The following is a 26,938-nucleotide window of genomic DNA, read 5'->3' as shown; positions in this document are numbered from 1 at the left end:
GTTTTTTGAAATGATAAATACTCATTAAATAAGTATCTAGAATGTGTAGAATACGCCAGATTTTTAAAAATAGCAGTTCTAAACCGTAGAATACGTGTAGAATACTTTAGAGTATTCTAAAACGTACTCTAGATGCAGAATACGCGTTTTTTAACAACTATGAATTCATTATAATGCCCAATCACCAAACAATTATGTAACACATTGCCATCTAAATTATGCACAAAATTAGAACCCCCCTTCTCTTCTTTCTTTCTTTTCTTATTCCAAAAAAACACTACTTCGCAAACAAAGTACATCATAGACCACCAAAATTTCAGCAACCCTCACTTTGGCCTTGTCACCAAAGTGGTCATACTCCCCACCTCATTTTCAACAATAGTATCCCAACAACCCCTATAACCTAGTAATTAACTTGTACCATATCTATACATATTTACAGCACCTAGTCACTAATGGAAGCCATTGGTAGAAACAACCATCGGGGTGCTTGGTAGTTCCATTCAGGCCCTGATGATGATATGCCTACCATAGGAGAACTACCCCATTTCAGCAAGAACTTTGACCGAGCTCTTTCAGCTGCATCATATCCCCCATGAATCGAGTTGTACCGTCCCCGCATCCAAGATACCAGCTCGAACCAGATATTTAACAACACCTCACCGCTAGGGAGCTTTTGTTGATGAAAAACAAACTTACAACGCTTGGACCAAATGTGCTAGACCGATAAACAAGCCACTATCATCCATATCTCTTCCAAAAATTCTGAGTTAGTGCCAGGTCGAACTCCAGCACGTTGAAACACCTTGGCACCCTGCACTATAAATCCATGATTGTGGGGGTTTAACTGTTTAACCCAACCTTCCCCTGTTAACTTTAGCCCCTGTAAGGACCCCCATACAACCCTCCCATTCACACCGCATGTTGCCACTATCTTGAGACTTCTACCCCAAATGCTAATAACCTCTCCACAATTCCAAATATGTGGATTATTTCTCCTAAACCACGTGCCATATCAACCACAACCAAATATGTGGGTATCAAACTAAGAAACCATGCACAATCTCCAAACAATTAAAGACATTTCCATCTAAATTATGCACTGAATCAAAACCTCCCCTCTCTTCTTTCTCTCGTATTCATTCATAGGTCATAGACACACACAAAACAGAAAGAAAAGAAAATGCATGCCTAGAGACAAATTTAGGAGCAACAATGTGGTGAGTGACGTGGATTGGAGTAGCGTTAGGAGCAGCAACGTTGATTAGAGAAGAAGGGAGGGTCTTTGTGATGGTTGTTGGGGCTACGCTTTCTATGAAAGATAAGAGAACAAAAATTGGGGGAATTTGTTTTTACTTAAAAGCCCTAAGTGCGTAACTCGGTTAAGTGTGCACTCTTTCCTTGCGTTCAAAGTGCGCACTTAACCAGTGTATGATTCTTTGATTGAAAAGAAAGTGGTATATGTGTATAGTTACTAGTTAGACAAGAATAACAATGGGTTCGGTGATACATTAGTTTGTAATTGATCCACTTAATTCATAATAAAAGAGACGTTTTCTAATTATATGTTATCACATAGATATAGATCTGAGTTTACATTGTGGGATCTTTTTAATGTGTTATGTTGTAGATGGTGAAATGGTGATGCTCATTACAATGAAACATTTGAATATCTTAGAACTCTCCTCGATGACTTCTTTGGTTCACTTGAGAGTAAACTTGCACCCATAAGGACCCTCCTTGATGATCCAGATTGTCCTAGAAGGCTACCCATCATACTTTTTGGAGATGGGTTTGAATACTTCGTCATCATCGTCACATGATGCTTTGTTGATGAACACAAAGCTTGAGGGCTGGACTTCAGTGAGGCAATGGCATCTAAAGAGCTGAGAAGTCTGTTGTTTGCAATTGCAATGCTCTCTCTTCTTTTAAGAGGAACACTAGCAAGAGGACTGCGTGTGTGTGTGTGTTGTCCTTGGATGGCGGTATCTTCACAATGTTTTGTACTTGCTGTGGCATGGCATTCTCATCGCCGAATCCTTCCTCACTGATCATCTCTGAAGCAACATTCTTCAGTTTTTTGGGCTTTTTCACAGCCCTCAGGTTGTGTTTCTTGTGACTAAAGTTAGGTTGCCTTGATGATGAAAACTTAGATTGAGATATGCTGAATTCATTGATGGTGTTTTCATCATCATCATCATCATCATCATCATTAATATCACAAGTGCCCTCTTTGCCATACCTTGATTTCTTCCCAGGCTTTGTCCGAACCATTTGAGCATGTGATGTGAAATCGGGCTGCCTTGAAGAAAACTGTCGTGGAGACACATTGAATTCATTGATGAGTACATCATCGCCATCATCATCATCATCACAAGTGGTCATTATTATGTCCTTGGCATACCTTGCTTTCTTCCCAAGCTTCTTCGGGTTCTGATGCATAGTATCGAGTGACGATCTCTTGCAAGCATATAGTAAAGGTGATGATGAACATTCAGAGAGTGATGCTGCCTCTTCAAGACCCATCATCATGTCACCCACATCTATAGTCTATGGTATCAACTTATTTAAGATGACAATAACCTAATGATATTGTATTATTGAGAATTGATTTTTTTTTTTCAAAATGCTACCTTCAGTTTTCCAAATCAATGTTGGAAATTTCCCATTCATTACTGTTGTTATGAAAACGTGATACATTTTGATTAGAGCTTTTAAGGTTCTCAATGGTACATGATCAAATATTTCTTGGGGTTTTATCAATTTAATGTGTTCTCAATCTTCATATTTTTCAAAGAAGAGCATTTAGCATTTTTCATCAAACTTCATCCCTCTCTAAAGCTAATAAGCTCAAATGTATGATATGATTGTCATGATATAGTCATTGCCATTGGGTTGCACTAGTCCCGTTGTTTTACAATTTAGCGTGATGCACTATTACGTGCATAACCATAAATGATCATTAGATAGGTTTTCTGTAGTTTTTCCTAATGTTATGATGCGTATGCTCATACAATTCGACGGTGTGAAATAAATTGTTAATTTTATGTTATCACTTGACCACATCATATGAAGTAGTCAAGTGTGAATACAACATGTCCTCGGGTTTCTGCAAAAAGGTTATCTACCTTCTTATCAAGCATGCTCAACTTATGTTGAGGCTATGTCAAAGTGGCTCTTGTTAGTTATGGAAAACACTGTCATATGGAAAACATACACTGGTTAAGTGCGCACATACCATCAAGTGTTGGTGCAAATTGTACATATGGTTCCACAAAAGGAACCATGTGCGTGTTGTTAGTTATGGAAAACACTGTCATATGGAAAACATACACTGGTTAAGTAGACATTATGGAAAACACTGTCATATGTAAACTTGTAGTTGATAGCATGTAAAGCAAGCCACGATGAATTACTTCAACATATATATGCAAGTTTAAAACATAAAGAATTTATATAACATGACGGAAATTCTAAACAAAATTGTCAAATACAATACACTAAAGAGCAAAGTATGTATGCAAGTTTAAAACATAAAGAACTTATATAACATGATGGAAATTCTAAACAAAGTTGTAAAATACAATACACAAAAGAGTGAACAATCGATTTGAAAACTAAAACAAAGATCCGACCTGCCGGATTCGAACCAGCGACCTAAGGATAACAGCCAACACTACAGTCCTCCGCTCTACCAACTGAGCTAAGGTCGGATATATGATTCATAACATATATATCTTTATATATTTTATTATCAAATATGATAGATATTATAGAATTCAAAGACAGAGGTTATGCTTCCACATCACGCCTCTAAATGGGAATGGAAGGTCAAAAGTTCACATAATGTAAGAAAGTTTGATCATACCATTGATAGAGCTTTAATTTGCATAAAAACATTGGTTGGACCTTGATAAAGTTCATGATAAAGACTACTATATTACAATGTTGACAAAATATACAAAAATAGAGACCAATCAACATCATTACTAGATTATGGTGGTAACTTTAGTTGTGGTCACAAAATAATTCGAAATTCAAGGACGCCACTTTCTGCATCAAATTTAGAACTTGTCAAAGTAATATATTGGATTAATTGTGTTCTTTTTATATTCCCATCGTAAGGTTCAAAAAAGGTTCATATTGTACAATTGAAACTAGACAAAACTATTGCTTAGGACAATGCTCCTCTGGCTACCTTTATATGTTCCATACATGTACAAAATTGAATATTTGTGTAAATTCTAGTTACACTTCTTCGGGTGGACCTTGAATAGTATTTTGACACTTTGAAATGATGTAAAGGGAGTAGTCTTGAACTTTTGTAAGAATGAAATTTTTGAATTTGTATACAATGAGATCATTCTTCAAAATTACATTAGAGAGACTTGTTTAATCAATGTAGGATAGATTACAAATGAAAAATCTAGACCTCGGCAAGATGTTGCACGAGCAATTCTCTTCGTCATTCTCTCATTCTCTCTTTGATACATGTTTTTGGTGAGAGAAAGGGAGAAAGGTGAAGGTTTAATTAACTATAAAATATACATTCACCAATTATGATACCATTCCATCGGCATATTGAGAGGTCCTTGCTCACCGTTTTCCCATTCCTCATTCTTGATATTATTTTTGTAGTAGCTTTGAGATGGGGCCAACCTCCAATGGTTGTTGTGGTGGTTGTACAAGTCTGTCTCCTCATTATTAACGGGTTTTAATGAAGATTGACCTTGTAGCATTGAGCTAGAGTCTTCAATGTCTCCGTTAACATTGCCACTGTCTTCTGTCCTCGATAAACTGTCATTCTCAAGCTTTTCGTCTAGGGAAGCTTTCCCCGCATGACCTTGATCCTCAACATTTACTTGATGGGAAGCATCATCAACCAAAGAGCAAGATGCTAGAGTTGGTGAATCTTGATCTCCCACTTTCTTATCTTCCATGTCATGACCTTTCAATCGAGAAAGCTATTAAAGTAGACAATAAAAAAGAAGTAAGACATTTTTAATGTTAGTCCGAGAGCTACGCCCCACTAATATTTAAAGTCCCATCCGTGACATATTTTGAATTCTAGACATATAAAAGAAAAAAGGGCCTTAAAGTGGAAAGTTCTATCTTCCATCTAGAAAAGTAGTTGGCTTTGGGTTGTTAATGTTCACAAGATTGAGTAGATTTCGATAGATTAAACACACACTAAAATTATTAAAACAAGAAAACGTGGTACAACATAACATCGTGATAGAATTTAACATTTTAGTACAAAGCTACTATAATATAGTAAGTTGTAGCCCTTAGACCAAATACATTAACTAAAGTTGGTGTGAGACAATGAACTAAATTTAAGTTAGTGTAAGTTGTTGCCCTTAGACCAAATTTAAATTCTAGCATAGAACTACTAAATTATAGTGAATTGGCCTCTAAAACCAAATGTTATAGCTTATAACATATCTCCATGAAAACCCAATAAGTGGTTTGTACAAAAACCATCCAACTCTAACATTGAACCATGCACTATTTTATTATATTTGTGAAAAGAAGAAGGAAGTAATGCTATTGGATGCACATACCTCGGCTTGGAGTTGATCTTTCTCTTGGATGAGCTTATCTCGATCGGCTTTGAGGGCCTCAAACTTGTTCTTGAGGACAGTATAGTCCCTTTCCATTTGCTTAGTTTTCCATCGAGCTCTTCGATTTTGGAACCAAACAGCAACTTGTCTGGGTTGAAGACCAAGTTGAGAGGCCAACTTAACTTTCCTTTCAGGCTCAAGCCTATTTTCAACTTCAAATGCCTTCTCAAGTGCCTTAACTTGTTCATATCCAAGTCTCCTAGTAGTAGTCCCTAGGACACCACCTTTTTTCATGTGTTCCCCTAGATCACCATCAATATACTCCACACCTTCATCCATGTGCATGTTCATGTAATCCATGCTCAATGTGTGAGCTTCTTCCCCACCTCCTCGACTTCCTCCCCCTAAATCAATATACATATTGTTGTTGTTATTGGTACCTTCTCCCTTGTAATTAGACCTTGGATTACTAAAACTTGGTTGCCTCTTTACTCTTTCATCCTCTTGACTAGTGTTGGCCCCATGACCTTCTCCTCCACCTTCAAAGTCTCCAATCAATTGTAATGACCCTCCTATACAAACATTAATTGACCCACTTAAGAGAAACTTTTAAATCTAGCCAAACTCTAATAACCTAGTGTTAGTGAATGGACATTAGTATATTTAAACAAACTATAACTTATGAACAAGGAGATCTAAGTATGAATTAGCAATCACTCACCTCGTGCAAGTTGTTTAGAGGCAAGCATTGCCTCCAAAGTGTCATGGGGCAATTTCTGAGCAACATTAAGGAAGGTACTATTGGTAGAGGGGAAGAAAAGAGGGTTAATTTGACCTCCCATGTTATTACTGTTGTAGGTCAATGATGAACCATTAGCACTATTAAAGTTGTGGTGATGATCTGCAAGGGGAGGTGGTCGAAGCGACTTATTTTGGTTATAATGTTCCGAGTTCATGCCAATCGAAAGTGATCCAAACTAATCTATGCGTGCAGAATAAGGAAAGGATATTAAAACTTGGATTTTAAAGGAGGCATGAATAAGAAGAAGAGGGGGGGAGCTATGGTGGTATAGATCTCTACATGAGTTAAAAACTTCGGAACTAAAATATATGATAGCCAAGTGTGTGTGTATGTGTGTGTGTGTGGTATGTATATGTGTGAAGATAAATTAAGTCTCTTGTTATTGAGGAAGGAGAACCTAGAAGGGGGAGGGGGGGAACTCTAAGGTAGTGGAGGGACGACTTGGGCATCACCTTTTTGTAGTATTATTTCGTGTTGTTGTTGTTGCCGAAAGTATGATTGTCGTTGAGCACACCCCCCCCCCCTTTTCTCGCTTTCTTTCTTTCTCCTTTTCTCTTTTTTCTTTTGTGTGTGTGGCCACAACCTTCCAAAACTTCCTTCATTGCACGCGCACCAACATGACCCCTCCACAATACAACACAACACACATGCACATTGGACCCCCCCTTCCCCTTTGGCCCTTTTTTGCGTAGTTGGGTGTCTTAACCTCAAAAGTCACTTCATCTCTAGAATTCTCTCTCTCTCTCTCTCTCTCTCTCTCTCTCTCTCTCTCTCTCTATCCAATAGGTCATATTTGACCTTGAAGAACGAGAATAAAATATATCTATATCTCTTGAGAATTATAGCTCTCTTTCTTTCTCTTTCCAGAATTCTATCTCTCCCTAGACTTCTATGTAATTCTCTCCCTAAAACAAAAGTTATGCTTGAAACGACCAAAAGTTATGATAAACCATTTATATACAATAATGAGCCATTGGAAATGGTAGATAGCTTTAAATATGTGGGGCTTAAGGTTCCATTCAACCATAGATAGATCCAGTGTGTTATTTGCTATGTGGAAGATGCTTATTGTATATATTTGAGAACTTTGCAACGGAATAGAAATATATCTCTAACAATTTAATAGTTTTAGGGCGTCTTTGTGGGGTTGAAGTATGGGGGTGATAGCATTAACTAAATCCACTTACAAAGTATTTGAAAACCTATGGAAGCTTGTTCTCGTGTCAAGATACAAATATTGTACACAATCCTCCCTCTTGACGTCGGATCTCTTCCCATTGAGATCATTGATACAATAATAGGAGAGATGGTTTGGAGAATGGGTTACATTACATTTGTCTCATAATGTGATGTTGCTCTATTGTGACAAGGGTCAAGGGTCACTATTCAATTTCATGCATAGCGCATGAAAATGTTTCACTCTTTGTAAGATAGATCATCTCTTATATTTAGGGACCATAATAAAATTTGTGTGTATGTATGTCTACATGAAAATGTTTCACTTTGGTTCCATAGGACATATTTGACCTCCAAGGACAATAAAATCCCCCCCCTCCCCTCTCTCTCTAGGTTTCTACTTCCTCTCACACATCAAAATGATCCCTTCACAAAAACAACACATACACACCCCAATCCCTTGGGTCTTTTGGATAGTTGTGTATGTCATGAGCTCAAAAGTTTTCGTGTCCTCACTCTAGACTCTCTAGAATTTTATATTTCTAGCTCCAGATTCTAGAATCCTATCTTTATGTCCATAGACTTGTGGAATCCCACATTCTCTCTCTAGAATTCTATATCTCCTTAAAGAATTTGATCACAATCTTTAGACTTCATACATGAGTCTCTCCATACAATGCTCCATCCATTATGCCTTTGATCGATTATGCAAATCTCTAAATGACAATCCCACAAACACGCACATGTTCACTTTCTAATTTCCAAATACCACACCTTACCACACATCTTCAAACGACAATGTCACAAGCTTACCCAGGTAGAGTGATCACAGTCCTTCAAACTTGATAAAACAAACTAGGTATTGAAGTTGCATTATGGCATCAAAATCTGTTGAATAAGAAAGCATGTAAAGTATGCTAGGAAGGGTTAATAGAGGATGTGGCCATATTAAACATCTAGTACACTTCGTGAAGTTATGATGACATATTACAAGGGCGTGATGACTTAAGTGTCACGCTAAAGAGAAGACCCGGAAGGTTAAGCCATTTGTGTATGCCCTATACACATGTTGAGACTTTGTGCTTCGAAGTATGAATATCCCTTCTTAGGAAGGACACACACATCAAGAAAACTCGTGTACTCAAGTCCCATGGGTTAATATTGGCCTCTTCATGGACGCTAAAAAATATGTAATCGAATATAATCTCTCAAGTTACGAAACCCATTTTGTCACAAGCACACACATATCATCTCATTCTCTCTTTGCCTCCATCTCTCTCTAAAGTTGTTGATTCCTTGTTATATTGTCCCACGTTGAATAATTCTTCTCTCTAGCTCTTATGTAGTGACAAATGTGTGTGTGTGTGTGTGTGTGTGTGTGAGAGAGAGAGAGAGAGAGAGAGAAAGAGAGAGATTTATTCAACACTATTACAAAGGATCAATATAGAGAAAGTTGAGAGTCATCCATCTTTATTCATTGTTCAACACTATAATAAAAAAAGTTGTGCGCATGACATCATCATTCGTAGACTACATCGTCTCTCAAGAGACATAACTTGTCAATCATGTGGACAATGATGTACCATACTCTCTCTAGGTCTCTCTCTCTCTCTATGTATGTATGTGTGTATGAATAAGTCCAATCTGTTGTATGAATCACTTGTAATCCTCTCACCTCCATGTAGCCTATTTAGGCTTGAGATTTCTTACCAACCATGAGTGATTACAGTCCTTCATATTTAAACCATATCATTAAAATTTTCTAGATTTTATGGATGTTGATTGGTCTCTGTATGCCTCTAGTATATTCCCAATGGACAACACTTATAGTATCGCCCTCTTATCCATAAGCAAGATGACATTGTGAGACTCCAGTAATAAATTGATTGTTGACGAATTGTGTATATAACCTTGTGTTTTATTCCTACATTTATTTAAGTGACTAGGTCTTGATTGTTGTAGAGCATCCACTAGGAAAAAAATAACACAACATTACCAAAACTTGTGATACACGAGGAATTATGTGATCACATGCATTTCTCTCATGTTTCTTTGTGCCTTTGTTGTGATATATGGGAGAAAGTTGGTCTACCTTAGGCCCATTAATGGTATGGAGCTTCTAAGCTCTCATGTTGCCAATTTAGGGGGGGTGGAATTCATTGTTGAGACAATTGAGATTTGAAATTGACCAAGGTAGGGTTTTATTTTTTTTTACATTTAAATTGCAATTCCATGAATATTTATACACTTTTATGATTGTTTCAATTTCTCTTCTTTCTTTCAATATAATGTTTGCATTACATGACTATTTTCCCAACCAAGACTACAAGAACATTGAAGTTTTAACCTATCTTATCCTAGAAATACTCTTGAAGTAAAATCTTTTGTAACCAACCTTGCGTTGATGCTCTATCATTTGTTTTAGATATTAAAAGCTACTCTTTTGATTGCACGGACATGCATGGACTATCATATATGCATGTTCAAATTTGTAATGCCTAACTTAGTTGCATAAGGCACCATGGATCATTTTTGTTTGAGTTGAGGAAATTCCCACCCCAAGGTTGCCAACCGTAAGATTTTGAATTTGGTTATATTTTTGTCAAGATCTAAAGAAAAAATTGACAATCATCATTGAACATACAATTACAAGTTATAGGTCAAATAATGTATGCACAACAAACATGTTGGACTTTGCAAAAATCAAAATATTGAATGTTATGTTACCATCGTTATTTTTTATGTAACATAATTTATATCTATGGGGAATATTATAAGGTACATGATGGATGTTAGGCAAAATGGATTATCTTAGCTTTTCACACGCTTAGATATTGTGTTTGTAAACCATTGAAAACAAGGACACATGCATGGTGGCCATTGTCTTTGCTACAACTATCATCCTTTTATTTGGATATTGCAATCTTGATAGTAGAGGTTTACACAATGGGACTACAACCGCATATTAAGACAAGTTATGATGTGGCGCAAATGACCAACACAATACATTAGGAATGAAATAATTGAAGATTATATTACGCGCATTAACGTTGTCTTGGTGGAAGGTTGTAAAATGCATAAGTATGAGGAAGATGTTATTGGCACTCCTCAATCATCACTATAATGATGGGGGAATAAATAATTTATTGTTAATAACGTTGTCTCAAAGACGCATCCATAAATTCATATGTATAACAAACTATCAATAGTTTTAAGATCATTGACATTAAGGAATTAATGGCCTTTTACATATATTTATTATCGAAATCTTTGTAGATTTGGCTATCTTACAACCCAACAAATCCATTTACAACTCCTAAGATATCACTTAAGTGGTATTCTTTCTCCCCCATGTTAGAAATAATATGTATAGTTCCAAAAACATTACTACATTTAGTGTTGTGGTTGTTTTACTTGGTAAAATAATACCTTTTGTTGAGAATTTAAGGAGTAACACCTTGTTTCGGGATTATCAAAGAAATAACACATTCCAATATGGATCCATCCAATTCTAAGAAAGGGGTTTTTGATAAGTTTGTGTTGGTACCATATTCATAAAGTTTTCTATTAGAATGCTTTGATAAGTTAACTACAAAACATGTCAATTTGGCATTCACATCTCGTTGGAAAAGTTGTTGTTGATGTTGTTGTTTGTCCACACCATTGTTCCATGACACATTGGGCCTACATCAATATTTTGGATTGTTTATTATCACCCATGCCTTCAACATGTATTCTATATCTTGCCCTTAAAGTGTAGAGGCATTAATCTAATGCATGCATCTTATACTACATTCAAATGGTTTTGATTTAATCTAACCATTTTATATTTTAAGTTGAAGTTTTTTTATGCATGGTAGTAATTTTCAAATAGGATTTTAGCGTTTTTCTAGTGTCAATTATAAAGGTAATTCTTCATTAAACATTTGGCATGAAAGTTGAATCACATTTGTAACTCTTATGGATACAAACATGTCACATACCAGAACCAGATATATGAGCCACCACATAGGAAGGAAGTATAGAGACTATATGAAGATTGCTTTCTACTTTTAATAGCTGGTCAAGGTTTAGTTGATATTTCTCTATGAGATATTGCATAGAACACATTTTTAGAAGGTCATTTACATCCTCTTCTTAATTGTGGCCCCTTTAAAACATATTCACATCCATATACACTTGTTAGCACACACTTTACATGCCATTGACAATGATGACCCAACCTTTAAGTGCTCCAATATTGCACTAGAAGTTAAACATAAGCATGAAAATGTCTCAAGCAAAAGATTATTGAGATGGAGAGATCTTTGCCTTTTTAAAAGTGTCACCTCTCTATCGCTTTCTCTTGCAAGGACACTAGCTCCCCCAAACTTTTGTGTCCACATATAAATTTATTTCCATCCTTAATTTTATCTTAGTGGCGCCACCCCATCGTCACATAGTGATGTCGTCATCTCTTTGGCATATGCATATAGATGGGTATGGACAAAATGACAAGGACACTCAATACAACCTTGCTCACTCTTCTTCTCTTTTTACTCAACCTAACGAGGTTGGACAAATTGTCATATTGTGATATAGAATTTTGTAGTTTTATATATGGCGAGCTTTGCAACAAAACTTTGATAACGTATTAGCAATTGGATAAAGCCAAAAAGTAGCACATGCACATGAGATGTTATGAAATATGCGAGAAAATAGTGAGGAGAAAAAAAAGTTATCATGGGATATTGATGTGGCCTTAAAGCATTCAAGTCCTTTCATAAAGATAAACACGCCCACGAGTGTTGTGACACACTAACACTAAGCAACATTAGAACTACTACATGTGCCAAACTACCTGCATAAGCTTTCATGTTAACAAGGAAGAAACCAGTGTCTCCTAGATGCATTTAGTTGATCATACTTTCTGAGTGGGTACTTTCTTCTTCTCCGTAAATAGAGGTGTATTAATGATAAAAAGAAATCATAATTCAAAAGACAGATGGCCTAGGGATCTCAATTGAAATCTTATAAAAAGTTAGACAATTGTAGGACCTCTCACGTGACTTCTTAAGCCTAAGTAGATACATAGTACTTCCAATAAAAAAAGGTGACCACGCTATATAATATAAGTTGTCCTTAGAATATTCAAGATTTCTAATAGTGTGCATTGCATCAAATGATATATGGTGATGGTCAAAATGGCTCATGGGACCTCTAGATTTTTACAAAGTGCCATCCATTGAACTTATAGTGGGTAAATTGGGAATCAAATTGAAATGAACTACAATAGAAAAATATGTAGAAGTGGTTTTGCCGTTTTTGCAAAAGAGATAGCCAAAGTCATGGATGAAGAGTTTGTCCTCTATAGGAGTTCTTGAAATGTGGTGCACTTTTGTAGTAACTCATTAAAAACCAATCTAATTTCAACAAATATAAGGCACATGAAGGCGACATATGCTTCTATCTCCATTTGATTTAGACGCCATTGTGCACATGTTCTCATTTTCTCCTCAATATTTTGCCTTCCAACATTTAATTCGTAAAGTGTGTGGGAACACATATGTAGTAGCACTATTGTGTACATCTAAATTCAAGTTTCTGGTTCAACTTTTCATTTCATGTAATGTTTCAAATATTGTGGATTTATTTGAGGAAGTGTCTGACCTACCTTTGAAGTGAATTGTAGCCTTCCACTTAATGCACAAGCTACCTAAAGTAGGGCAAGTAGAAAATTATCCTATGTTCTTAGGTTCATTTGTAAATGTTCAATTATCCAACATAAGGAGAAGCTTGTTTTTTGTGGTTGATCTTATGTTTCCTATCTGTAGGTGATGTTGGGAAGCATAGTCTCAAGATTTTGAAAATGTTATTAGACATGCATTTGGTGGCATACAATTCTATCGTTCTCATCACCAAGAGTTAAATTGAGTAAAAAGGTGCTTTTGTATTTTCTCAATCTCATTGCAAAGGTTTAACAAAATACGTAAGCCGTGTCCCAATTCCAAAACAAAAAGAGTTGTAAATCTCCATAGTTTTCAAAAACTATAACGTTGACCTATCATCTTTGTATCCATTGTTAGGTTACAGTTTTTCTTGAATACATAATACTAAGCCATGATTTCTTCAATTCTACATTCACTAGGGAAGCATTACCTAACCTCTTGATTTAGTAAATATAAAACTATTGTCATGCATGCCCATTTGAGTTTTTGAGAGCAAAGATATACATAGAGTGATAATTGCCGTAACAATTCAGAGTTTCTAAATGCAATCATCATAGAGTTAAAATCAAAATGGAGACTATCTTATGAATTTGTAGGAATTTGTGTATGTGTGTATACACTACATCTTGCATTTTTGAACAATTGACATGACTCCACTTTATAGGGCATGGTATGAGCACCTGTTCGGTGTTTGGCCGTTTGGAAGGTTTTTCTAATTGACCAAATCCTATATTATAAAGTGCATAATATAATCTTACTAACATATATTTGTAATTTCTTATTGAAGTACAAGGTTCAATTTTGATAATGTAACACTAGCCAACCCAATAAGATATAGGAATATATTCAAAGCAGGCTTGCTAAAGAGTTGAATAGGAGTTAAATGGAGAAGATTAAGATAGAGTATGTGATGGAGGAACTATCTCTCCCATCACGCACACCTAAAAAGCCTTTGTAACACATTCCATTTGGGGTTGCATCTTGAGTGTTATGCATAACTATATGCTTCAACCCCTTTGAATGACTTACTAACAACATGTTTAAGTTTCTCAACGATTGGACGATGGAATAAATGGCCTGTCATTGGGTTTGTTGATGATGGGTTGTGGAATTTTGTGTATGCTAGAAGGCATGTTGTCGTGATGTGGGATGCACACATGAGGAAAGAAGTCAAACTAGATATATATAAAAGGTTGAAGGATAGGGCAAAGATATGACAAGGAGAGAAGACAATTTGAAGTTAAATAGTGCAAAAAAGTATAGCTCAATTGCCAACAACTTAGGTTTAGGGTATTACAAGCACATGGGAGCACTTACAAAATTACACATGCACACATGTTGCATGAAGGACAAAAATTTGCAGAAGGACGACTATGCTCCAATGTACCCATTTTGTCAGGGACAAACTCACTCTCGCACATGTAGAGTGCATGTTCACAAGTGTGATCATTCAATTTAAGGAGGAAAATATTGTCAAGACTCAAAAGCATGATGATATTGTCGGAAGTCATGTGAAATGTGAGCAAGACCACGGGGAAATTCAACCAAAAAGGATGGGATGTGGACTCGAATTGTTGTGTTGGAGACTTCAAGTTACCGACTGATATCTGTTTTGATGCCTAAGGGGTTTCTCTTACTGGTTTTTGAACATGTATTCATATGGAATATTTATCTATGAGAAATCTAACACTCAATAATAGTTGCCCCATTGATCAATACAATGCTTCTAACCCTTTAGGTGTAAGGTTTGAATCTTGTTTAAATCTTGCCTTACATGATTACATCTATGTGGCAATTTTCCATCTTGAAGTTGGAGGTGGAGAAGGATCGAGGAGAAGAAGGTTCAAACTGCTTACTTGGTGGGCACAATCACGATCAAAATAGCTTGGTTACTCCAAGCGCGTTCAAAGATATCGGCAACACTTTCACTTTGATCCATAATTTGACCCCCATTATGAGCTCTCCTCCTTCTTATAGGCCTCGGGAGCACCTCATGCAATTAAAAATGGTAACCGAGACCCCCATTATGACCTCTCCTCTCCTTTTTATAGACCTTTGGAGCACCTGAAACAAGACTCAAACACTCGACCTTTCACAATTGGAGTACACTCTTGTCAATTGAACTATACCTTTTTGTAGTTATCTTGTTTTCTGTCCTTCTTATCATATATTTACCCGACTTCAACCTATATATATCTAGTTTGATTTCTTTCCTCATGTGTGCTTCCCACATCACAACAACATGCCTTCTAGCATACAAAAAATTCCACAACCCATCATCAACCAACCCAATGACAAGCCATTTGTTCCATCTTCCAATCGTTGAGAAACTTGAATACATTGTTGAAAATTCCATTCCCCAATAGGGAGTGGAATCAAGAATCAATTGTAATGCACTACAACACCACCAATTTACATAGTTCAAACAAAGACGAAGTTTCACCAAATAAATCAGTGAGAGATTGAAATATTTTACACCAAATAATCAAATGTTCAATACTAAGACACATATAGCACACTCTTACAATGGTACCATTCAACAACTTATATATGTAACATGGCTAGTCATTGTCCCATTGTCTAGAATTAGTGTCATACTTCTTGAGGTGCATAACAAGTGGTTCCCATCATAATAAACCTAGCCTTACGGTCTAGTTAAATATATTTATTTTCCTATTAATTCACATCATGGCCACACAACCAACATTTGTGAATGCTCCTGAATCTCCCAACACAAACTTAGCATTATTGATTTTATCCTCTCATATTCATACATTTAGACAAAGTGACCTACCCCACAATATATATTTGGGTGCATCAATAATTTCGATACTCTAATTCAATTGAAAGATTGTCTGAAATCCATACATATGTATTTAAACCTGAAATTCATACCTCTTACGGGCATGGCCATATAATATCCCGTGGTGAGAATGTACCGTAGTATTCTATACATGTGGATAAAGTGTGAGGGTTAAACAAGAGTGTAAAGAACGGGAGGATTACTTTTAATACTCGGGATTGAGACAACCCATTAGGCCAAGTGTGAACTTGCCTGGGGGCCTTGGGTCTGGCTATAAATATGAGGCCTAACTACCCTCATTTCATCATCTCTTGACTATGTCGAGACTCTGTTCTTGTGGTGGGTCAACTCTTGTAGCGAGTGCGCCAGCACCATGTATGACTCGACGCCACGGCGGTGGTATGGGATGCCGATCGAGGCTCGACTCCGTCTCGATCCCTTCGCTCGGGGGTGGTCGGGTGGATCGACACCCTTCTTTCGAGTCTCTCTCCTATCTTATTAATCTATCATATGCTCTTTAGATCTAAGCTCTAACAGTACCCAATATGATACCTTATCATGTATGAGCTTTGTCATTATGTTTCTTAGAACCCATATATCCATATTGTTGTTTATAAGGCATGGTATCATTCTTTACCATTGGGTTGTGAAAAGCAAATCTATGTCAACAAGACGTGAAGAACTTTTACAATGAATGCAACATCAAAACTCACTTTTCAAGACAAAATTTTAGTAATGATATGATCATAAATTATAAAATAAATTACATTGGTTTGGTGAAGGTGTCTTCATGGCTTCCATGTCTGGTATAAAGGCAACACTTTTAGATTGTGTTGTAGGCTGTAGCACATGTTCTCATTTACTTGACCAATGCATTATACAACATTGATTGTAAGAGACAAATCAAGTTCTTACCGATATATACTTCGCTTTGTAATAATCTCATAAGAAACTCCTAAATGTCAATAAAAATAACATGAATCGTTGCAAAATAATATAATGGTTTCATGCGTCCTTTACATTAAGGTTGTGTGCTGAAGTCCCATTTTGTAGCTATGTAAATTTAGTTTGAGATCATATATCATAAGAATTATGCTCCCAACAATGGCTTTCATTGACATTCTTTATGCCATTAATATTGAGCATATTTATTGGCATCAATTATTTAGAAACATATTTTCCACACATGTATATTGATAAAAAAAATAGATAAACAAATCCTTAAAAAATCGTCCCTAGAAACTTTTGTTAAAAATATTGAAAAAACAATTATGAACTCTTCTATGGCCAATATCATATAAAACATATGATCTTTTTCCAAACGATAACATAACCTCACTTAAAACTTCTTTGTTTTTTAATAGTTCCAGATATAGAATCATTCAGTTTACTCTCCTACTTCTATTTGAACTCCAATTCTGGAACCCTACCAAGCACTTCCTTTGTAACTATCGCTTCAATATGTACAAGTTGTGTCCAGAAAAGGGCTGGTTACAATCACTCCTTTTAATTCAATCACTCAAATCAGACACCCTCAACTCTCTCTCTATTTTAACCAGCCCAAGTCACTCTAAATGCTCATGATTTGGAATTTGGGGCACGCACATGACAAAAATCACTAGGCATCCAATTCAGAATCAATGGTTAAAGAATAATGATTTCTCTCTATAATCATTAGTGCATACATCTTCCTATTTAAAAACTTAGATAACAAGGAATTGCATTATGGTCCAACCTGTTCTGATGCATTCGAGAAAAGGAATAAATCAAGAATCTGATAGTATTACTTGGAACAACTCCATAATGCGACGAATCTCTTCTACAGAAGAAGAGAGGATTAACAAAACCAAGAAAATGGTTGAAATCATTAGGTGGACATTACAAAAAGAAAAAGAAAATAGAGTTTTATATTTTCCACTAAGAAAATTGACTACATCAATCAACTTCCGCATATGGCCATTGCATAGGCCCAAAAACTCGTAGATAATGACCAACTACTCAATACAATTTTGTGATACAGGTATATATGTATCCAATGTTTGCTAGTACTAGCAACGAAAAAAGAGTACTCACATGAATTCACATGTTGTATATATGTCCATGTGACATAGATGACAGAGTACTGCCCTCGGAGAACTCTATACATAAAATATTGAGGGGAAATATTAATAACCTTCTAGAATGAAAACAATACACTTACATTTCATGCGGGTGAGCCTATCAAAAGAAATTCCCTTGTAGAACCACAACATTACCAGGCTCCAGCATTATTAGGCTCCCTGTTTCCCATCTCTGAGTATCTACATAGTGAAACTAGCATTGGGATCTTTACATCTTTCAAGAATAAATATACATGCTGTACATGCTAACTCAATATTCTCCAGGGACCTAAATGCTCTTTTCTTGTGTCTATTATCGCTAATCTTGAAGTATCATGGCTATTTACAAGAGGGGCACATAATAAGCCCATTCTCATTACATTCTTGACATTGTTGAATCATATTGTCCTCTGAAAGAATCTTCCGGCTCCCACTACAGGTGATGCATGGTATGAACCTAACATCACCACAAACATCACATACTCTCCCCCATTCGGTAGGTAAACCTTCAATCATCTTTGCAAGTATTCCACCTTCATTAAGTTGTTCTACTTCTTCAACTCCACCAATATATCTTCCTAAAACAAATAGCCTTGGCACAGGTAATGGTGCACCTAGAACCTCAGTAAGCTCTTGTCTGTATCTAGAATGCATCCATACATCTCTCTCATCAACATACACTCTGAAAACTTTCATAATCAACCTTAGCTTGCCACAATCTTCAAATGTTTTCCGTATACCACGCAAGCTTGTGAAATAGAGAACCACCTTATCCTCACACCTAGGTGGACACCTTCTTTCAAAGATATTGAGGTAGTCTTGTCCATTCCAATCCTTTTTATCATTATTTAAGGAGAATTCTCTTGATAGTGGAAACTGTCTGCTTAAGAATGCATTTGTTGTATGATTAGAAGAATCCTCAAACACATGTTCATCACGCATTCTAAGAGACCTAAAGCTTTTGAAAGCATTTGTTCTATGATTAGATGAATCCTCAAACCTGTGTTGATTATGCACCGTGCTACCAGACCTGAATTTCTTGAATAATTCAACGGCATCAGGTTCTTCAAGTTTTGGGCTATCAGCATCTGAGCTTGTCCCTGAAGATGATGTCACATTCTCTGAAGTACTTGAGTCTGAACTCTGCCAATTATCTTCTGATATTATTCCAGATGTCCCAAAACTCGCAAGTATAGACGGATCAAACAAATCATTTCCTTCTAATAAGATATCTGGCGAGTTCATCCACTCTGGTTTCATAATGTCATGTTTATCAAGTGAAAACTTGTTTTTAACAGAAAGATCATCATTGCCATCATTACATCTTGGGCTGAAACTCTTGTTTGGGGATAAGGTCGAATTGAAATCATTCACATTTCTGCTGGGAGCAGCAAAGCTTCTCGATGGCCTCAAATGTGGCTTTAGTAGAGATCTTAGACCAGGAGTTTTGTCGATGGACAGATCGTTGGGAATACTAGGTGTTGAGTTGAATCCAGAGCCCACATCAATTGCACTACGTGATGTGCTTTCCACCATATTACATTTCAACAACTTATGATCAGACTCTAGCTCACGGATAAGTTGAACTGAATCTGCATTCCTATTTGATTGAAAAGAAATTGAGCGGCTAAATGATACATTTCTCTTGCATTTTGATAACAATGTAGTGGCAACATCAGTATTGTTCTCATCTGAAAGCTCAAGGACTTCTTTACCATTTTCTTCTTGAATGGGATTAAGCTGAGAAGATGGAAATAAACCACTCACAGGAGAAATATCTTTTCTACTTGAGTTAGGCATACTTGGCAATCTGGATTTCCTTGAAAACTGATTGGCGCTTTCTTTTGCTTCATATATAGTACTACCAGTTGCTAGAGAAGCACTGCGAGACAAGGACACTCTCCATTGATCTTTCTTGGAATCCTGCTTGGACACTGTGCTCCCCATTATTCTTACCTATACAAGAATAACCAAATTTAATTACATTATTAAAATGTATATGGCATGTCCAATTAAGCTAATTTAGCAAACAGAAAAACCTCTGAAAATTTCCTGCTGAGTTTTTTTGCTTTCCCGTGAGTTTATGTCATTTTCCCAAATGCCCTTTGTCAACCCTGAAATAGATAATATGGAGGTGAATTGACCACATAATTTCTCTTTCAGGGAGTTGACCAACAACATTTGGGGTATCAACTGAAACTCAAGGGTAGTTTGGAATCCTTCACTTTAAATAAAAACACAAATAGAAAGGAAATCACTATAGAAACCAGTGGACAAAACATATCCTATATGCAACAACATAGATGCTATGGTTCATGGGGAAGAAAGTGAAAAACTAAATATATCCAATGAAAAATGAAATCGCTTTAGAAACAAATGTAAAATAACATTACTGTCTGCAGCAATACAGGTACTATGGCTTGATGGGAAAGAAATAGAGTCTGTCAATTGGATTTCTTCACTCATACCTTCCTACTGTAATCACCTCATTAAACTATATCTCTCAAACTAATCTAGAAACCAAAAATAAATTAAATAAAATCACCAACAGAAACCAATGAAAATATATGCAAAAACATAGATGCTATGGTTCATGGGGAAGAAAGTGATAATATATATGTGTGTGTGTGTGTATACATATATATAGATATATATGTGTATATCCAATGAAAAATGAAATCGCTATAGAACAAACGGATGTAAAAAAACATGTACTATCTGAACAATACGGCTGTTATGGCTTCATGCGAAAGAAAGAGAGACTCTATTACTTGGATTTCTTCACCCATACCTTCCTACTGTAATCATCTCATTATAGTGTATCTCTTAACATAATCTAAAAAATCAGAATAAATTACTTAAAATAACCTACAGAAACCAGACAAAGCAAAGATTGTCACTGCATAATGCTCAAGATTTCTTTATCCAACACATTATCTCTTCATATGAGCACATATAAAAATATACAATCAGTCTATTACATGAATTTCTTCATCCAATATATTATATCTCCCTCTCAGATCATATAAACAGAAAAGCACAACACCAACTGTCTATTACTCAGATTTCTTGACACAAACACATCATATCTTCTTCTCACTGCATTAAATAGAGAAGATAACCATGAAAACTGTGTAAACCAGATTTCTTCATCTTCATCCAACAGAATATATTTTTTCTCTACATACATTTAAACAACAGAAAACCCAATAATCAATATTAAACGTCATATTTCTGCACTACACAAACTGTGTACAACTCAGATTTCTTCCTCCAAAACCGGTTGGGTCGATGTAGTCAAACGTAAGATTAAAAATGAACTAAAGAATGAAAATATTGTAAACACTACCCTTGAGGAGGAGAAAATGCGTCAAGCTCAACGCCTAAATGTACGAGTCATTGGGCTCAAGGAAGGGGCATCTCCCGACGAAGATGCACGAACACTTGGGAAAATGTTAGGGTACACAGAGGCCCTACCAATCACCAAAACTTGGAGGGTCGGACGTGACACTACTAGGAAGAGAGCTTTAGTCCTTCAGTTTAAAGACTCTGAATCTAGAATCACATTTTTCAAGAAGAGACCAATTCTTCGAGGACTAGGCGGGGACCCTATCTACCTAGATGAGGACCTTACCAAGCTGCAAATTGAGCACCGTAAAACTTGTATGCCGCGAGTCATACAAGCTCGTAAAGAAGGGCATCGCGCCTTTTACCGAGACGGACGAATGATAATAAATTATAATAAACCGAAGACTGCCACAAGTTGAAGGTTTTTGTTGGGAATCTATCTTTAGACAAACCTCACGTCGACACACTACTAGAGGGTCTGGAGGGGTTGCAATATTATTTCAGAGAGAGATACATAATAGGATAGAAATACTAAAGACAGACCTAAAAGCCCGTTTTATGTGGGTGAAAGTCCTCACTACCAAGGATCAGGCGATATTTATCGCCATTTGTTACTTCCCCCCGAAAGGATCCCGGTATAAAATGGCTGGAGAGGCGAGTATAGTTGACGTAGGAGCGCCACATGGGCCTTCTCCATACGAACCTTTATCAAATGGCATAATCCAATATTCTTCTCAAGGGGAAGTCTTCCTTGTAGGAGATTTCAATGTGAGAACCCAGTCCCAACAATGCACAATATTTCAAATGGATAAAAACCTCGAAATGGTGAATGTCGACCCTTTAGCCATAGGCATAATACGTAGATCAAAAGATCAAGGTGCGGATGCCACAAACTTTGGCCATCATTTGCTTGAACTCGAAAGTAGACACCAAATGATCATATATAATGGCTTAGCCAAGTGGTGGCTCGGAAGAGCTCACATGTTTCCCACATGGAGGAGGGGAAAGCACAATTGATTACCTGATAGGATGCCCTGAAGCTATCCACATGATTAACTCCTTCCGGGTGGCCCCATGCCCTATTGGTGCCGACCATAGCTTCCTATACTTTGAGCTAAATTGCGACACCTCCAACGCCACAAACCCTAGTCAACCAAACCATCAGACCACAATACATTTCACGCATGAGCTCCTGACATCTACTCCCAACACTTGGCACACATATACAGAGAGACTCTACCACGTCCCGAACCAACCACCCATCCCCATCCCCATGCCCTCCACACCTCGACCTACCATGGGGACACTTTTCACGACCTCTAGGGTCACAAAGGTCATAGGAAATCCATGGACCACATAGGTTTACGGGCCAAGCACATCATATATGCTTGAGAGTGCCTAACCCCTTTTCTCACACTAATCTTATCGCGCCCTCGCCGAGGGTTTTCCACCACAATGGACCATGAACACAGTGGCCCCTATACATAAAGGAGGGGACCCAATGGACCCAAATAAAGGACCATTATGATAGGTCATACGCTCGCTAAACTATATGGTGCAAAGCTCAGTGATTATATGGAAACCTTAAGTCTTCAGGCACCCGAGCAGGCTGGTTTTAGATGAGCCTTCTCCACTATTGACCATATCTTCACACTTAGATGCTTAATTGACCAGACGAAGGCTCACAAGAAGAAACTATATTGTTGCTTCATGGACTTCTGCAAAGCCTTTGACACAGCTCCTAGGGAGCGGTTGTTTGATAGGCTCAAAAGCTTGGAGATACCAACTGGCATGATCTGGGCCATCTATGCTCTATATGAGTAAGTCTCTGGGTGCGTAAGATGCCCAGGTGGTCTATCTGATTGCTTCACCAGCGCCATTGGTGTAAAACAAGGTTGCCCCCTATCACCGACTCTTTTTGGGATCTACATTGATGAGATCACTGATTTTATTGCTCGTAAGGGAGGCAATGGAGTAGCCATTGGGGGTACGCAAGTTAGTCTCTTACTCTATGCAGATGACATCGTCTTGCTCTCGGAGTCTGAACACGACCTACAAAAGCATCTTAATGCCCTAGATGACTTTTGCACACAACGAGGGTTGGTAGTGAATCTAGTGAAAACTAAAGTTCTTATCTTTCATACATTGTCTCGAGTTAGAAGTAAATGTCATCTAATCCTCTCTCATAAACCAGTTGGGATAGTTGGATCATATGTGTACTTGGGAGTCACCTTTAGTGCTCGTTCAAGTAAATTCTCGATGACCCAAGCAGCCAAAGACTAACGAGAGAGTATACATCCCTCTCACTCTTAGAGAGACAATGCCACCAGGCATACTTTCAAGAGACACGGATTAAGGGATGGCTCTTTGAGTCATTAGTGACCCCTTCCCTCATGTATGCATCATTAGTATGGGATCCAGGTCTACCATCTTTTATGTGGACGCAATTAGAGAGACCTCTGGTGATGATGTTATCACGTCAACTCCGAGGCAAATCGACAATACCACATGACATTATTAGAACAGAGTTCAATTTGCCCCCAATGTTAGTAGAAGCACTTTTTCAAGTGGTAGTTTTTATTAATCGAATACATAGCCAACCACAAGATAGGATATCCCGTCAAGCCTTTGAGGCATCCCGATCCCTATATGCGTCCGGAGACACTAGCTCTTGGTATAGCACTGTAGTGAGTTGGTTACTTGCAAATGGCATAAACATTAATAACCTACCTCCCGTTAAGTACAACCATGGAACTGATCAAACTTTAATCTCTCATGAAGACCGTAATAAAGTAATACGCCAAGAACTATGGCAGATTTACACCCGATATAAATGGATCACCCCACAAGATCCACTCCTATCTAAAATGTTGTACTATAAGGAACATTTCTTGCACTTCTCTAAGTTAGGTTTTATTACACAACCAAAATATCTAGATATATTCTTATCAAATGCACTAAGGGTGGCCATTGGACAACTCAGGAAATCATCTCACCAACTTGAGATTGAGAATGGTCGTGCTAATAGAGTCCCTAGAGAGGAAAGGCTATGTAGGTTATGTCACATTGAGATAAAGGATGAACATCACTTTACATGTAAGTGTCCAACTTATGCCGAGATAAGGGCGAAATACCAAGACATACTAGGACCCTCTTCCACCCTCTCCAAGCTATTAGATACCCCGGATATAAAGAGACTAGGTAGGTATATCTTAGAGCAAAAACAACATAGGGAGAATAAATTACAAAGTGTTAACGATAACCCTTTTAATATCAACCAATATGAAACTAATGTAATTTTTCAGGAACAAGGGGAGACAATAAATGTGGACACACCTACGCCACTCGGCCTCTCTCTTGATGAAGCAGAAATGTAAAGAACAACCAAACGCCTTCGAATGTTGGGCTTCAAAGCAACTCGACACGAAGTAGAAATGATTAAGAAGATAAGGGAACGTGAGCTACGCCGCCTAGAAGCTATGGTTGGGGTACCTCTTACATTGGGACCACATGCCACATCCACATCGAACCTTTGACCTCCCACTTCTTTTCGAGAGACTTGGATGGAAATGAAACTAGGCCTAGTATAAAGCCATTTCCTTATAGAACATGTTTTTTACTAGAACCATTTAACTTAAGCTCTATTTTATTTTATTTTGTTTTTATTTTTTCTTTCGATGAATGGGTAAATACCCCATTTTTGTTGTAAACCAATTGTCTCATGGGCAAATTTTGGCCTTAGAAGACGTTAATATATCTTTCTTTCTTTCTTTCTCAACATAAATTTAAACAACAGACCACCTAGCAACCAATATTAAGCATCCTATTTTTGCGCTACACTGTTTTTACAACTGAAGAAATGCATGGCAAGAACAATACCTGATAAGGATTAGATCACAAAGCAGATCTTGAATTTCCCTTTCCTTTCCTATCACTGTCTGTATTAAAACTTCTCTTTGAGAACTGGAAACTCTGCAGTTTTCGGTGATGGATTAACAAGAATCAGATCTTTATTTTCCTTTCCTCTGTCTGGATGTGTGCATGTCTGTATAGTTCCTCTCTATGTAGCAAGCTCTCTTTGTCAAACTTGCAAACTCTGCAAGTATTTGCTATGGATTTAGATGAAAATACTTGTTTCTGCTTCCTCTCTATGTATCAAGCGCTCTCTATCAAACTTGCAAACTCTGCAAGTATTTGCTATGGATTTAGATGAAAAGACTTGTTTCTGCGTTTCCTTTGTTACGAAGCATATGATGTATGTACCAATCCTTCTCTGTCAATTCAAAAATTAACAGAAATAGATTTGAAGGAATTTAAATTGCTGTCTCTTTCTGCAAATTCCGTAATCTAGCAATTATATCTTTTCAGTTTCTTTGTTTCTTGCTTATGTACATGTTAAATTGTTTCTGTCAAATCTGCAAATTCTTCAATTGTCAGCTAAGGATTCAGAAAGGAAGTACTTTGTTGTTTCTTCTCTTATAATGTATGTATCAAACTCTTCTGTCAAACCAGCAAACTGCACAGTTATCAGCTATGGATATGTCTGCACTAAATACTTCTCTGTCAAATCTGCAAACTCGTCAATTATTAGGTACGGATTTACAGCTTCCTTTCTTGGATTCAAACAAGGTATGTTGATATTTTGTCAATTTCCTGTTTCCTTTCTTCGATACAAAGAATCATCCGTTTTCTTGTTTGATTCAATCGGAAGACCTTGATTGGGCGGTTTGTTTCTTCGATTGGAATAAGGGTAATTTGTTTTATTTCTTCCGTATCTCGGATTTCAGGAAAATGGTCTTACGTCCTTTGTTTCTTTTATTTGGAAAGGATGCAAATTATTTTCTTTTATTCAGAAACGAAGCAAATTGTTTATGTACAATGGATTCACGATCTTTTCTCAGCTACAATGACTCTTTAACCTGAAAACCCATAGACAAAGCAAGAACTTATATTTTTTAACTTGCAATAGGCAAACCAAGACATCCATTCTTTGCCAGGTTGACAATTAATCCCTAGAAAATATATATAGGAATCGATATTATAAATAGATAGATTGACATATAGATATATTATAGCAAGCAATATTATCTCTATGTCAAATCTGCAATGAAAAAAGGAGACTATCTGTCTTGACACACGCACACATATATGCATATGTTAATAATCAAGCAAGCTTTTGTCTGTGTCAATGAAACCCTGAGCATGTGTGTGTGTGTGTGTGTGTGTGTGTGCGCGCGCGCGCGCGTATTCCGGAATCTTGTGTATATATGGAGGGGAGAGAGAGAGAATCATACCTGTGTGTTCTCGGATGAGATGTGGAGGTTGAACGGTGAGACTAAGGGAGCATGAGATCCCTGCGTAGGCAGAAAATAAAGAGAAGGAACGAAGAAGAAGAAGAGAAGAAAGAAGCGATGGTGAGCTTAATTGACTCAGAAAAC

The 26,938-nt window shown here is 37.0% G+C and overlaps 2 protein-coding genes and 1 non-coding gene across 5 annotated transcripts; all 3 read right to left on the bottom strand.

Moving 5' to 3' along the window:
- Positions 1 to 3,629: 3,629 nt before the first annotated feature.
- Positions 3,630 to 3,713, bottom strand: TRNAY-GUA (transfer RNA tyrosine (anticodon GUA)). Its single transcript is given in 2 exon segments — positions 3,630 to 3,665; positions 3,677 to 3,713. It is a non-coding gene; the product is annotated as a tRNA-Tyr (tRNA).
- A 582-nt stretch (positions 3,714 to 4,295) lies between these two features.
- LOC147868983 (uncharacterized) lies at positions 4,296 to 6,723 on the bottom strand. Its single transcript, XM_087325466.1, has 3 exons — positions 6,286 to 6,723; positions 5,565 to 6,136; positions 4,296 to 4,964 (listed from the first exon to the last, which is right to left on the bottom strand). Exons 1-3 carry the CDS (start codon positions 6,518 to 6,520, stop codon positions 4,551 to 4,553), a joined length of 1,221 nt encoding a protein of 406 aa, XP_087181592.1. The 5' UTR covers positions 6,521 to 6,723; the 3' UTR covers positions 4,296 to 4,550.
- An 11,213-nt stretch (positions 6,724 to 17,936) lies between these two features.
- LOC147868982 (uncharacterized) lies at positions 17,937 to 26,938 on the bottom strand. 3 transcript variants are annotated; one of them, XM_087325455.1, is made up of 5 exons: positions 26,795 to 26,938; positions 26,378 to 26,419; positions 25,380 to 26,069; positions 20,192 to 20,266; positions 17,937 to 20,108 (listed from the first exon to the last, which is right to left on the bottom strand). In XM_087325455.1, exon 5 carries the CDS (start codon positions 20,097 to 20,099, stop codon positions 18,492 to 18,494), a length of 1,608 nt encoding a protein of 535 aa, XP_087181581.1. In that variant the 5' UTR covers positions 20,100 to 20,108; positions 20,192 to 20,266; positions 25,380 to 26,069; positions 26,378 to 26,419; positions 26,795 to 26,938; the 3' UTR covers positions 17,937 to 18,491. The 3 variants fall into 3 exon arrangements, with proteins under 3 accessions (XP_087181581.1, XP_087181561.1, XP_087181571.1); XM_087325435.1 differs by having other exon boundaries at positions 25,380 to 26,419; XM_087325445.1 differs by lacking the exon at positions 20,192 to 20,266 and having other exon boundaries at positions 25,380 to 26,419.

This window comes from Azolla caroliniana, unplaced genomic scaffold (assembly GCF_043228905.1).
Source record: "Azolla caroliniana isolate FFs.n. ecotype wild unplaced genomic scaffold, voAzoCaro1.0.p SCAF_1, whole genome shotgun sequence".
Lineage (NCBI taxonomy): Eukaryota > Viridiplantae > Streptophyta > Polypodiopsida > Salviniales > Salviniaceae > Azolla > Azolla caroliniana.
The sequence above is the reverse complement of the archived record's forward strand: the minus strand, read 5'-3'. Positions and strand labels throughout refer to the sequence as shown.